The sequence below is a fragment of the Enoplosus armatus genome, chromosome 8 (assembly GCF_043641665.1).
Source record: "Enoplosus armatus isolate fEnoArm2 chromosome 8, fEnoArm2.hap1, whole genome shotgun sequence".
Taxonomy (NCBI): Eukaryota; Metazoa; Chordata; class Actinopteri; order Centrarchiformes; family Enoplosidae; genus Enoplosus; species Enoplosus armatus.
In genome coordinates, this window is record NC_092187.1 from 539,500 (window position 1) to 555,188 (window position 15,689).

At 42.9% G+C, this 15,689-nt stretch overlaps 1 protein-coding gene across 1 annotated transcript in view; it reads right to left on the reverse strand.

Annotated features, from left to right (window-relative positions):
* The window catches only part of bsna (bassoon presynaptic cytomatrix protein a), a 122,061-nt gene that overhangs the window by 72,108 nt on the left and 34,264 nt on the right, over positions 1–15,689 (reverse strand). Inside the window, exons 3-4 of the mRNA XM_070910281.1 lie at positions 561–1,071; positions 119–521 (exon numbers count right to left, since the gene is read on the reverse strand). Of these exons, the coding sequence (XP_070766382.1) occupies positions 119–521; positions 561–1,071 (914 nt within the window). The remainder of the gene's footprint in view (positions 1–118; positions 522–560; positions 1,072–15,689) is intronic.

Here is a 15,689-nt window from a genome sequence, read left to right on the forward strand (position 1 = left end):
GCTCGCCACATGAGGACCCCCCATTTGGCTTGGCACATGAGGACCCCCCATTTGGCTCGGCACATGAGGACCCCCCATTTGGCTCTGTGGATAAGGGCCTCCCATTTGGCTCAGTGCATGAGGGCCACCCACACTGAATGGTTTGGTGCCAGGGGCCCCTTGTTGCTGCCTGTTGTTAGGAGCTGCATTACTGAACACCACCTTGCCTCTGGCAGGGCTTGGCTGGGTTGAGGCGGTGGGTAGAGGGTCAACATTGATCAGGGTACTAGCCTGATTGAGCAGCGATGCCCCGAAGCCAAAAAGTTTGGTCAGGCCATCTTGGGCAGGAGGAGGGGCTTGACTCTGAGGTCTGTGGGCTGGGGAGGAGCCAGCACTTCTGGTCTGATCATGGTGCCGTGCCATAGACTGGTGCATTGAAGAACCACGACCCAAATCGGGCTGGGAGGGAGCCTTGGTCAAGCCAGGGAGGGGCACAGCACCAGGGTGGGGAATCCGTGGACCCCCAGGCTGGTTGGGGCCTCCTGAGAGACCTCTGACAGCTTCAGGACCTCCTGCGAGACCTCCGACAGCTTCAGGACCTCCTGCGAGACCTCCGTCAGCTCCGGGGCCTCTCTGGGAGTATGGGTCAGATCTCATGCCCTGCTGAAAGGGCCCTGCCTGAGTCTGTGTGCCACCAGGGCCTGGGTGTCTCTGCAAGCCTGGGGAGGTATGAGGCTGAGTCTGGGGCCCTGGCTGGGATGCAGGGTACGACTGGGGCTGAGACTGGGGATACTGCTGGGACTGGGAGTATGGCTGGGACTGGGAGTATGGCTGCGGCTGGGAGTAGGGTTGAGTCTGGCTGTAGGGCTGCTGCTGCTGCTGCTGGGTGGGCTGACTCTGCGCCAACGGTTTGGGCTGTGCTGCTGCTGCTGCTGGCTGTGTTGGCTGAGGTGCAGGCTGCTGAGGCTGGACGATGTGTTTGGCTTGGTGGGACGGAGAGTGAATCTGCTGTTGGCTCTTAGAGCGAGGCGTGGTCATATCAATGCCCAGAGCTCTCTGCATCTGACAATTTAGACAAAGCCACTCCTGGACCTGCAAACAGGAAACAGACAGGTTTGATGTCATTTGACCTCTTCAAATCAATTTTCACTTTCACACATATATTCTTCATCAGCTTAGTCTGACTCTTTATTGAAGCTATATTTTCATACTGAGTTAAATATTTGAACCTCAAACTGTTTTTATGACTGTACCAATCCATCAAATGGAAATATTCTAGATGTATTATGCATCATCTAATACACAATTCACAAAATTCAGCCTGATGTGTTTGGTATTTGGGATCTCCACTGGAATTTAAGATAAGGATCTGTGGGTTTGAACAATGCTTGATAGCACAACATGTGTTGAAAGCAGGTGAAAGAGAAAGACAAAAGAAAGAGAATACATTAACTTCTGTAAAGATAGAGGGCAAATGCGATAGATATAAAACGTGACTATGATTCATTAATTTTCCCTTTCAAAGCAGATTGCTATTGATTACTTTAAATATCATTGCAGACTCAGACAGGATGCTAGTGTCTCTTATCATCTAAACAACATGGGCACTGTGTTCATTCAGCCAACGTCAAAGCTGCAGATGCTAGAGAGAGTGCATTTGGATGGCTGCACATAGAATATGGTCCATCTTTTTTCCATGGAAAACTGAGGTGTAGAGAAAATAGTTGTAATCAAGCAGAAATAGAGGGAGTGAGTAAGTGACAGTAGCACTGAGTGATTGCTGAGCCAAAGCCGCAACCTGAGTGAAAAGCATTACATCTCCCACAGACACACACAGGAATCCACACAGGTACACAGGAATGCACACACATATAAATCAAGTGTAGACACAAGCGAGACATAATAAGAGACACACACACGGTCAAATGCAGTGAATACGAATGCAGCAGCTAAACGTAAAAAAGAAACATCACCCCTCGTCCTCCTCTTCTCCTGTCCTCCTTCCTTCTCTTCTTCCTCCAGATGAGAGCTGATACTCCCTTGTGTCCAAACCTTGGCTCTAATCTCTCCCGACTACAAAACCCACACAGCTGCTCTCGTCCTGTCTGTCCTCCTGTAGCTTTGCATCCACCACAGCGACCCAGCTGTCATAAATTGTGCTATTTTAGCTCCTCTGCAACCAGAGCGAAGCTAGTAAATCTCTGCATGTTTCAAGCGTTTCTCCCATCCCCTTTCCTTCCCACAATGCAATGAGAAAACGTACTGTATCACCCCACCCATTGCAAAGTGCTACAGGACAAAGTGGCTCCTTGAATTTCAGGAGAAGATGTGGAAAGCACAGGGAGAGGAAAGAGGGAAAAAAAAGGCCTGCATCAGTCACGTACCCTAGCTAAGCAGCTCCCCTCACTGTGCTGTCCCAGCCTGCTTTGCCGTCTGGCATTTTCTAGCTTGACAGCATCACTGATCCCATGTTCTGTTAACTCAGCGGCTACAGCCACTGCTGCAGCCTGACATCCTCCTTAACATATTCTCTTTGTAGCTGTCTTTCCTCTCCTCTCTGCTTCTCTTCTCCCTTTTTTCCCGCACCCCCATTTTTCTGTTCTCTCTCTGATCTGGTTGAAAATGTAGGTCTCGTTCTTTGAATAGCTGAAGCGGGAGGGGATTTGAAAGTATAATTTTGCTTTGTAGGCCTCTACCATGTTGTGCTGCCATAATTACATCTGATGAAGATGGCGAGAGGTAAATAGGGAGAAAGAGAAGCAGGGGAACTAATTTTAATGAGTCCCTGTCCATCCCTCTGCTTTATAAGCAACTTCACACGAGAGACACTCGAAGGAATGAGGGACACAGCAAGGGATGGAGGGACAGGAAAGTGCAGGGACGACATGGAGAGGGAGCGAACAGTGGAGGGAGAGGAGTCAGCAGTTTTATAATCCAGGCAGCTCTTTAACTCTCATCATGTCAAGCTTAATCAACAGCACAGCAGCACAGAACGTCCACTTCTGCTTCACTGTATGAACTGAGACATCAATTATATTTATACTATATATTATACTAGCCTTTGTTTATAATGAATAAATCTATAAATTAGCATGTTTTACTTCTGTTACAGTATCTGCTCAGAAAATCACATGTCCTGTGGTCTCCTTTAAGAAACCAAATGGGAGACATTTCTATTTTCTATTTTTTGATTTCATTTCAAGTTTTGCCTTAATCCATCAGAATGCTGTTAGTTCTCCATAAAGCCAGTCAAATTGCATATTTGCATAAAGCAATAACGTTACCATTCTATGATAATGACAATAAGCTGATAAACAGCAGGTACAGGAGATGGTGTGGTAAACTTTGAATTCAGCTTTTTCGCAGCTTTTAAAGTCTTCAATTTCACTCACTACTGCAAGAATATATAATATCTGGTCAGGTAAAGACTTGAAGTGAGACCACATACAGGGACTTCTCAGAGGGATGTTACCAGAACGTCTTGACCTCTTTGTCTTGAGAGCAGAAGGCTTGTAAATTGTGAGCTGTCATGAGAACCAAGGCCGATGAAAAGTAGGCGGAGGTAACAAAAGGCCACAAGCACCACAGACGGAAAGCGAACCAGATTAAGGACGCTTACTGAAAGAAGCAACCTTGACCACTAGGGAAGACTGAGCCAAGGTATAAAGGGAGTGACTAGCTTCTTTTGTCTTGTGTACCATGCTCTGAGCATTAATAAGTGCGGCAATACTGTAAGAGGTTTGTCTCGTTACTTTGACAGAGTGGGATTGTAAAATTCCCATGAAATTTGATGCCTAACTCAATTCTTTGATCCACAAAGAATTCTGATAAAGGAAATAATGAAAAATATCAATGAATGTCAGGTGTAGGAGATATCTCTGTTTGCTTGGTGAGTGACTGCAAAATAACAAGATGGGGAAAATACTTCACACACACACACACACACAACGACACCCAGACACAAAGGGATGCTTAAAATGGCAAAAGAATTAGTGGATTTGAGGTTTTACCTGAATCGACTCTTCAGGTAGCAGGCAGAAATATTACATTTCTGGTTGAAAAACAAACTGGATTTCAAATTCCTCCAAAATTGAGTGGCAGATATATTCACACTGTAGGGGCAACAGGCACCACAGTAAAGGAATCAGACACTATGCACCTCTCTGTAGTCATAGAAGATGAGGATAGGAAAAAAACATTCCTTCCTCTTTTTCAAATGTTGCCCTGTAAATTTGTTCGTAAGAGACCTCATGTGTGCTTTAGGTTTGATTTTGCATTAAACAGGGGAAGGAGTTGAAATCAACCGAGTATCAGATTTCCCAGGTCAATATGTACAACTACGGCTTGATAAGCCACTATAATATATATATACTGTATATATATATATATATACCAGTGGGACCTCCTGCCCTAAGGGCCCAGGTCAGTAACCCCAGATCTGCTGAAGATAGAACACACACATATGACGTCACAGCAGATGTTCATGCAGGCATCTGATTTACACTGCACAGCCACATAGAGTTTGAGAGAAACTGGTTCCAGGAAGGGAAAGAAAGCGTCTTCATGGCTTAATTAGATGTACTGGAATGGAAATGTGCGCATTGACAGTTGTGCCGACCACTGCAGTAACCAAACCTTTTAAAAAGGTACATAATTCATCACCACGTGTCTCTAGCTTGAACACATAATGTGCAATGGAGAGATGTGGGACCCTGGGTCACTCTGTGTTCACAAGATTGTACATGGGAAGATAGGGGAGAAGGAATTCAATATTCATCCCAAATGCAAGCATACAATACGCCCATTTCAGAGCACTTTTGTAGGGAAAAGTGCATTTATCACAGACCACATCCCAGTTAACAATTGACTCACCAGAGTTACAAGAAGTGCTACAAATAGGGGTAAGTATGATGTGGGATTAGTTAAAGGGGCTGAACCTCTCAATGTGACACCTAAAAGCACATACCGTTCATGTCAGGCCTATTTTTCCTGTAAAAAAAAAAAAAAAAAAAAAAAGGCAACAAAATCGACCAGCAGAGTGGAGGTTCAGGCAGGATCTATAGGCCACGAATGCAGCACTACATGCACGAGCGCCCACAGTGCCTAAACCGCACACCATACGCTCACAAGTTCTACCCGAAAGCACATGGTTCTCAGTTGTCCCAACATACCCAGAATCTCGGTATTGGTTTGCTTTGATGTTTCACAATAAAAGCTATACATTTACAAGAATGAGTCAAGGTTTTGTTGAATCACCTGCTGTCTTGAGGACTTGCAGTTACCAGCAGGGAGTGCACTGGTACAGTATGTTGATGATCTGATGATCTGTTCAGGCCTGTAAAGTCGATACAGTAGCATTGCTAAAATATCTAGCAGACCGGGGCCACAATGGAAGCCTGGCTAAGATACAGTTTGTCCAGGAAAATCTGAAATTTCTAAAAGCGGACAAGACATTTGGTTCAAAGCGTGTGGAAATCATCCTCAAAATTCCAAAAACCACGTACCAAAAAAACAACTATTGTAGCCAGCGGATCTGTGATTTTGTGCTCCTGAAGGCTCCACTCTTGTCTATTATGCATGGCCATGGACTGAGACCAACAGACAATCCAACGTGGACAGAAGACGCTGACACAGCATTTACTCTGAGTACCACACCTGCACTGGGACTACCAGATCCAAACAGATCATATACACAGACTGTAGATGAAAGAGGGGGATTCATGACGTCCACGTTGCTACAAGAACATGGGGGAAAGCATCAACCAGTGGCATATTTTGCATCGATATTAGAGTGTGCAGTATTAGCTCTGCCTCTCTGTCTGAGAGCAATAGCTGCAGCAGAAAAGGCGATAATTGCTTCGCGTGATATCATGGGATATCAGGAAGTCACATCTGTGCATCTTCCATTCTGTTAGAGCAAAAAAAAAACAGCTGATAACGCTGAGATACAATAACATTCTTTTATCTCTGCCTAATGTAAAGATCAAATGCTGCACAGCACTACAACCTGCTACTCCACTCCCCAGCATAGATGGTGGTGAGCCACGTGATTGTTTAGCAGTCATAACGCAGGTTTGCAGCCCCAAGGGCAGATTTACAGGAAACACCTCTTCCCAACTCTGACTGTGTGTGGTATGTCGATGGTTCTGCCGGAAAGAATGCAATAACGAGTTATATGTATGCGGTTGTGAGTGATCATGACATTGGAAGTCTTCCAGACCATCTCTCTGCACACGGAGCAGTTCAGCTCCATGACGCTTTAACCAGAGCCTGCATTTTAGCAGAAGGAAGAACATGAACTGTTTATACTGGCAGCAGACATGCGTTTGGAGTGGATTTTTACAACAACTATTCTTCTCCCCGCAGCAATATCTGTCTGGAAATGTGAAGCTCACGCTAAAAATAGGACAGGACCCCACCAAGGGCTTAAGGTAGGAAGGGAGAATGAGTTGGACATACGCCAGCCATTGCAAGAAGGTGCCGCCACTTGAGACGGAGGCCCAGGGAGAGAGTCCTGCACACAGATGAAAGGGAGGGCCACTGTCAAGTCAGGGTGAAGAAAGAAGAACGAACTTCAACGGGGCAACAGATAAGAACATTCTCTTGGTTAACATATTGACTTAATATATTATGAGATCAATGCCTGACAACAGACCCTGGCATTCCTTTAGATGAACGGGATTTCAGGGGAACAACATGCTGCCTTATGGCAATAGACCGGTTCCTGCCATATCATGATGGAGATAATCTTGGCACACAGCTGAGGTGACCTCACCCAGTCAAGCCCCTGACGGAGTGAGGTTCCCACACCCTTTGAGTGTTCAATTTTATGGTTGACTGTAAGGGAAACACACACTACACAAATCATGTTTGGATACTTTTCACTGTACACGTAATTATGTTCATTTCCATGATGTTTGATCATGCTGAATCTTGCGCAATGTCACCTTGACAGTGCTCACGTTTGTGAGAAATAATCACAACTGGTCAGGTGTTAAGTGCCCACCACTGCGAGAAAAGTTGAGACTTGAAGTGAGACCACATACAGGCACTGTTTGGTGCACCATTGAGGAGTTTGTGTACTCGACCGGTCGAGGCAGATGACCGTCCACCCAGAGACCGGTTCTGTTCAAGGCTTCTGCCTGTTAAAAGGAAGTGCTTGCTCATGGTGGGAACAGTTGGGTCCCTGTAATAATGTTATAAAGAGTACGGTCTTCACCTGCTCTATATGTAAAGTGTCACGAGATGACTTCTGTTATGATTTGACGCTACATAAATAAAATTGAATTGCACTGCACTTCTTGGGGATCACCAGTCAATCAAAAGAAATGGGCAAGATCCTTTAATCTTCCTGCCATTGTGTTAGCAAGATTTCGTGGGAGCGGTTCAGTGCCCATGTTAACCAGCCAGTTGTTTTTTGGTATGTGCAGTATATTGAAATTGAAAGCATAAAAACATACACAGGCAGCAGAAGAAGAGCGATCAGACAAAGAAAGCTCATTTTAAAGATTGCATAAGCTGCCTATTGCTTGAGTCACTGCAGTGTTATATCAACTGGTTTCCACAGATTAGCAGCGTGGAGAGTAAAACAGTTAAATAAAAAAGAAAATGTACACCAACTGCAATATTGAGTACAAAAGACGAGTGGAAATTGCGCAGAGCAGAGTTCGCTGTGATTTTAATTGAATTAGTCATTAATTAGCCTGGAGGCACAGAGAGAGGAGCAGTGAGGAAGTGGGACGACCAAGATCCAATCAAAGAGCTAAAACAGCGTAGAGGAGGACATCTATGATGTCTCTCCCTTCCTTCCATCTCTCGATCCCTCTTGCTTTTACTGCTACTCTCAACTAATAGCTAATAGGATGTTGATTTAGTTGATTGAATACAGCACCTGGTACATCACGTGTCCAATAGCCTAAATTACACAGTATACAGTACTTACATACAACCAAACAATAATAATAAACAAATAAAAAACAATATTGAGAAAAAATAATAAAGAAAAAAAATGTGGCCAGTCATTCTCTGTTGTTTCCAATATTGTTGCGCAGGTGGATAATGCCTGACAAACAGTATTACATACCCTCATCTTTACACTTTCATCATTGCTCGTTTCGTCATGTTCACGTCACCGACCTCCAAACACTACAAGTACTGAACCGGTATTAACGCCGTTTCACGGAGAGAACTTGAGTTGTGATTAACAAAATCGTCGCAGCATCGCCAGCAGACATTTTACCTTTGCATTTCATTCAACACACAAAAAAACCAAACAAATTGAAACTACATCCATACAATACAGTTGCACTCTCGTTTATATTCCATTTTCAAGAAGCCTCTATTTCCAAGTTTCCAACTCTGCCATGTGCAGGAGTTGTGAAATTAAAAGAATTTCAGATTCAGTAGGAGCGGGGTTTCTCTTGTCTTGTCATCTTGTCATGTGTACCATCAGGGTTTTTTTCATAAATTTAAAATTTCATATACCTTTAATAGGCAGAGGATTTCATCAATATCATCTGCACCCACATTGAATTATAATTATAATGGTTTTTAACTAAAACTGCAGGTGGCTGCCCTCAAAGTTGGCCCAAAGTCACAAAAACACTGACAGTTTCCTCCTTTCTCCGCATGACATTAGTTGAGGTGGGTCCTTGACCCCGCCCTCTCAGGCAGCCCAAGACGCCAACAGAAATAAAACCTCTCCAACATTCCACAAATAAGAAAATTAGAAAAATGAAAAAAAATTCTGTATTATACATTGATCTGATGCATGACAAATACAGTTTTAGAAAATGTTAAGTTTAAAATTTAAATGTTCAAATTTTCAATTTTTCATTTCTTTATTTGTAAAATTGATACTGATAAGCATTACACTGACCCAGCCAGACAGGTGCAGACATGTTTGCTGAGGTATAAGAGTCAAACAGTCTTATCACACAGGGACAGCACCCAGTCAGCCTTTAAAAAACCTCCCACGGCGAGTCTCTCCCTCCTTCTCTCCTCTTTTTTTTTTTTTTTTTATCTCCAACATATTCCTCCCCTTCGGTGTGTGCATGTGTGATAGGCGTGGACATCAGAGGCATCTGCACGTGTTCGAGCCTGTTTCCGGATACGGAAGATGATCAAAAAGTGTGTGAGACATGCGCAAAATACGTGCTTAAGACATCAGTGACATGGAACTGAAGACTGCTGCTGTGTCCTTAAACGACTCCTCGTTCGCAGAGACCGCTGCTCGTTTTCCATTTCCTACCAACAGTTTTCATTAAGCATGACAGTAATCCCTCTCTAACCTTTACCGCGTGGTTATTATCGTAACCATGACAATGACTGGCTGGTGATATATCCAATATATCCAATATATTATATATACTGATATATTTGAATATCAATGAAAAGAAAACATCTGATTGTGTTTGTTACTCCTCCAGGACCGCGGCCCTGAACCATAACCCCAAACCTCCGGTTTCACAGTAATTGACTTTAGCCGGCCTCGCGGCTGCTAACTAGCTAGCTTTTCACAGTCTGGACCAACAATGCTGTGACGATACATGAACAGAGACTTTTCATTTCTTTTCTGTCTCACACACACACACACAAACACACACAAAAGGCCACCTTCCTTAAAGTGGATGGCTTTGCCGGTAACACACAGGTGCAGTTAGGCTGTGGGTGTGCCAAGCAAAAGTACTAATACTCCACTACAAGTAAAAGTTCTGCATTGTAAACCTTACTAAAAATTTACTTAAAGTAGTCATTGTGCAGTAAAATGGTCCCTATCAGTGTTTTACTATTATATCTGATGTTTTTGGATTAATATTACTGCTGCAGTTACAAACTTTTAATATTTTGTCATTTCATTTGTAGGACTGATGATATTCAATTTTTAATTATAAAAAAAATAAAAGACGCATTGAACAATATTTGTTACATTAACACTGAATCAAATGACTTCGGGTTATGTGAAATGGTCACATCTATCTCTTCTCTACGAGCCTGGGAACCAGACGAATCTGTGAGCCAATGTTTTATTTGCTATGCAGATACGTCTGCCCCCCCCGCCCCCCCCCCCTTCAGACAGATTTACATCCGGCCTGATTCCAAGCCAATCACAACCATTTATCTAATGTGGGCGGTTTAAGTGCCGTTGAGGCATTTTCGTAAACAACCAAGATGGCTCCCGCTAATGTGGAACGCTCTGTTGAATCATCTATCATGTCAGTATTAAACAAACTGGACGGTAAGTTTTCTCTGTTTTCTATTTTTAATCTGCATTTTTCTGTCATTCAGCACTACGTCGCACATTTCATTGCTCTGATTGTTTGTAGGTCTATCCAATTGCGTCCAGAGGCATTTTGGTCTAACTAATTTGCATTTGTCAATTGGTCTGGGGATGCCATGCTACTTCTCTACATTTCTTTTTTTTCAGTTAGTCTTAGCGTGGGTGCTGTCTGTCTGTCTGTCTGTCTGTCTGCCCTCCTCTCTGCAGGCATCTGTGAGTGCCAGCAAAAGGCATTAATCATTTAAAGCAACTCATTATGAATTCCCACGTTTGAACTCCTGGGCTTGCAGCTGCAGTCATGGTGTGCATGTGTGTGTGAACATGTGCAAGTTGACTAAAGAATGCATGTGCCTGGATGCTTACATGCTTAATTTTTCGAAGTGTGTGTGTATGAGTGTTGGTGTGTTAATGCAGATATAGAATATGTGTGTGCTGCTTGCCTGGGGTCTCTCTCTCTCTCTCTCTCTCTCTCTCTCTCTCTCTCTCATGGTTAATGCAAGTGGAGAGACAATCCTCATCACTCCAGTTTTCTCCCTCCCCCATACCACCCTACTTCCCCAGAATAGACCTGATCCTCACCATACATGACGATAGAACTCCCATTCTTCCCCCCATTTTTGGTGCACACATCAGATTTGATAGAGTAAATGTGATACGGCGAGAGAAAAAGGGTAGGAAGATAAGGGGGGGGGGGGGTTCTTAGGTGTTTTGAATTAAAAACATCTTGTGTTCTATAAATATTGTGTCAAATAAGAACGAAGCCACCATGGCTGTTCCTGACACAACCCTCATTTGTGCAGCATTGTATAAAGGGGAAAACGCTGATTGTAAGGTAGGTGCCATCAGCTTTGAGTTCATTTGAGATTTTTAGATCGCAGGTACATAAGTTGCAAATGGGCTTCTTAGAACCCATGTAAGCAAGGTTTTTTTTTATGCTCATTATCTTTCATGAGTTGAACGTCAGCACACTGTCGGAAATGACCTCAAGAGAAGTTCAAGTATGAATGAGGCCCGTGGTCAGGGAAACCAGTGAAGATCAAAACGAGGAATACAGAATACAGGAAAGACCAGCACTAAGGAGATGGAAGGGGAAACGCAGGCTGAATACCAAAGGGAGGTCATGATGATGAGGAACAGGTGACACTAATCAGGGAGGAGACAGACAATCGAGCTGGACACTGGCCCGGAACTGGAGTGCCCTGAAATGAGAGGAGAGGTGAGAATACAAAATAAAACAGGAAACAATGACTGAATGAGCAATGGAAAACATGACCTAAGGAGCAGGACGCAGCAGGACAGAGCAGGTATTTAAAGGCTCATGCTGTGACATTTCAGCAACATTTTACTTGTTAACACTCATTTGGACTGAATAATTGTGAACCACAATATCCCTATATGATAACTCGATATGTCTGACCTTATTTTAGAATACAGGGAGCAATGACCGCTGTCTATTTCTTTACATTTTGTTGTGTTTGCAGCTTTTGAGGCATTCCAGAAAATAGGAACAGAAAGTAATCATTTCTAGTAATTGTCACTCATGTGCATAATATCTTGAAACAACAAAGTCAATAACTAGGCAGGAGTAAACAAGGTATCAGAATCAGAATCAGAATCAGTGAGCAAATAAGAGATCAAAGACAGAAAAACAGACTGATGGTCTTGGCATTCAGTTCGCGTGTGTTAGTTATGTTGTGTCTGATGTTGTATTACTGTGCACGCATGTTTGTTGTTTCTGTGTTTGCATGTACAGTACGTGTCCCCTGGTGGCCCTGACAATGCTGTTGCCATCGAGGTCCCTCCCAGCAGATTTCTCCGCCTTGGTGTTCCAACATGCCCACAGAACTTCACACATGGAAACATACAGCGATAGCCCCCCCCCCGCCCCCCCCCATCTCAGCATACGCACACTCATGCAGAACAGACAAAATGAAAATGGTGAAACTGTTGAAAGAATTTATATCAGCTGTGAATGTGAATGATACATAACAACTGTGCATACTCAACATGCTACATGCAGGGGGTAATCTTTTTTAAATAACAGAAGATGTCTGGTTGGCAGTTTGTGAGCTAGGTAGCTGAGTTAGGTAACCAACCTCTGAGCAAGCTTTCTCATGATTTTAGCAATTGCTCAGTCATAAAGGTTCATCAAGATAAAGTGGGGGTAAACAGATGGAGCAAGAGAGAGAGGTTAAAACGTTTAAAAATGCTGTGTGCTGCTGAGGAAGCCTTGATTAATGGTCATTGCGGTTGAGTTTTCTTTCATATCAATGTCATCATTTAAGTTATAAATGAGCAAACTTGACTCCCTGTTTTGTAATGTCCAACAGTGCACAAAGGTTAGCAGTTAGCATTAAATTACTCTAATCCCCATTTGCTCACATGCTATATGTAAGGCGTTTCGCTGGATCTTTATTCATCAATGTATCCAGTTTGAATGAAGATTTTAAATATGAAGGTGAGACTGTAGGTCAGATTAGTATTGTGGTTGGGGGAACTGGGAGGGGGACCATCAACTGTATTGCAATGATCTTGGAAGAAGGACGTGCACTTGTCTCTCTGTACATATATTTCCTTGTGTTGTAATGCGTAATCTGACAGCCTTCAGTGCCGTGTGCCATTGAAAGTGATACAGAAATGTTACTCGGTCCAACCTAGTTTGACTTACCGGATGTAGCTGCATCCTGGGCTTTTCCAAGACAATTGTGATTGGCTTAAAGAAATACAAACAAGCCTGAGCATTTTTTTTAGGTCTGGCTATGCAAGACGAGCTCCAACCTAGTAAGATTGCAGTTGTGCAGTTTTATGTAAAAGTGACTCGGGGGGCGTATTCAGACATGAATTTAACAACATGTTAAATTGCCATCATATAAATGAAAAGGCATGCACGTCTGAAAGGGCCTATAAAAAAAGAGAGAGAGAGAAGAGATCCTGACAATTTTGCACTTATTCTGTGGTTACATGCTGTTCTAGAACAGATTTAGAACGCATTCTGTTCCGACACTGACGAGACAAAGGGTGACACCAAAGTTGCTTATTTTCTGTTGGAATGGTAATTAACCAAATTACTTTCACTTTTAACTTAATAAAGCCGTCCTCTGTCAGTATGGGACAATGACTTATCGGTTGTGGCTGTGGTGAGGAAGAGTCCTCAGGGAAAATCTGGTTAGTACTCCTTTAAAGCAAATGTGTGCGTGCATGCGAATATGTGTGAGTGCACCTCCACTGAGCTGTCAGTGCAACTGGAGGCTTTCAAATAGGATTTCTGCCGCTTGGCAGAGGTTTATGCTGACGCTGGGGCTTTTGATTTGCCGCTCATTCACGGACAGCCATGCATGACAGACTGCTCTCTACCGCCAAGAAGGAGAGACGGAAAGACGGGAGGGACAAACTGAAGACAACCAAATGGAAAAAGGAGAGAGGTTTACAACTTAAAATGAAACTTAATTGCATGTCAGGATTCAGGCAATCGCTTTAAATTCTCACCAGAAGCGACAACCCACTAATGACTAATATTAATTATTTGCGACCTAATTATAGGTCCGTATGATTAAGCCAGTGTTTCTGCATCTCAATTAGAATTACTGTTATTGGTAGGAAGCTTTTAGAGGCATCAAACTGTGCAAAATGTTTTGTCCATGATGATTTGTAGGGGTAAATAAGTGTGTGTGTGTGTGTGGGTGTGGGTGTGTGTGTGTGGGTGTGTGTGTGTGTGTTTGGACAGGTACAGAAAGAATAGATGACTTTACTGTAGATGACTTTTGGGTTTGAGCAACGTTCATCCACTTACTAGCTTTTTAGCAGCCGCATCTCACAGACCTGGCTCAGAGGTCATCACACGGCCCAAGTGTGGAATGTATATGATACATAGTATGGGATAAGTCTGTCTCCTCCCCTTCCTCGATCTGCGCGTTACTGTTTTCAATGTCCCTTCCCGCTACGTGGAACAACAACCGATGCGAGCAGCCTACACGCTGAAAACGTTTTGACAAAGATTTGGATCGTCCGTGGTTTTAACGGGTCCAGTGAGCTCCTCCAGAGCTAAAGTGTAGGTAGGCTTCACCTCCAGGACACTGATCATCAAGTTATGTTGTATCACATAATCTACATACATCACCTGCTATTTCATGTGGGGTTTTCTTTAGCTGGGATTTAACCATTTCAATGCCAGGGCTCGCCTCCCCACGTGCAAATGTTCCACCAAAACAAGCCCCCCCTCTGACGTTATTTTGCAAGTGCACCACCCAAGACGATTGTGACAGGTTCAAGGAAAAAACAGACAAGCCAGCCAGACAGTAGTAGTAAGTGGACTGTAAGTTACTATGATTTTGTCATGCACATTTTCTGGCTATTTGTGCCTTCATGAGATTGCACGTGTTTATATACAATATCCTCAATGGGCTATATTTTTTTCTATATTCTGTTCTATAGTATTTTATGTTTTTGTATCGTTTCCCCAATCATAGGTAGGCATAAGGCATCAGCAAAGAATATGTATGTATGTGTGTGTGTGTGTGTGTGAGAGAGACCTACAACTGTGAGGTTTAATTCGCCATGATGAGTTAATAACTCAAAAGTGACAGGGGCTGGAATGTTCTTCATATCAGACATCAGCGGTGGTGATGACATCTCCTGGCGCCTTTGACCTGCTTCATGTTCTCTGTTACACTTCTGTTACATCTCCATATTAATACAGACAAACTCGGTTCCATCACTGAACCGTATCATATGTTAGTCGGGTCTCTGCTGTTTACATAACATGTTGCTTCTGCTGCTATTAATCACACCACTGCCACTTGTTGTAATCTTTGTCTCCAAATGTTTCTATTTTGTATTCTTTTTTTATTCTACTTTTTATACACCTCTGTTTTCTATTCTTTTCCCTCCATACTTATCCATGCTTATTGCTGCCATTGTCCTGCCGCAACAACAGAATTTCTCTCTTGAGAACGAGACCCTGTGTCTCAATGAGATTACCTGTTTAAGTAAAGGTTAAGTAAAAGAAAAGAAAAAATCTATTTCTAAACTCCACAGTGATGGACGAAGTACTAGAATGTTATACAAGTAAAAGAAAAAAAATGTTAAAGGGTGATTGTACTGTATATTACCACTGTTAACACCTTTAGGCTACAAAATAAATTGCATTAAATGTAACTGTATACACTCTGGCACCAAGCCCTTATTCTCAAACCAAATAAATTCGATTTCTACAGATGGCACTTTGCTGCCTATGCGTACAACTGATTATCATTCATGCCCGCCATCAGCAACTAATTCTTCTCTGCTCACACGCTTTAACAGGGTTTATTTCATTTGACTTTTGTTTTTACTCTGTAATGGATGCGACTTGAAATGTAGAAGTGCAATACTTAAAAAAGTTCTTTGGTGAAAGTAAAATTCTGATTTTTAAAAACACAACAAAAAAAGGACT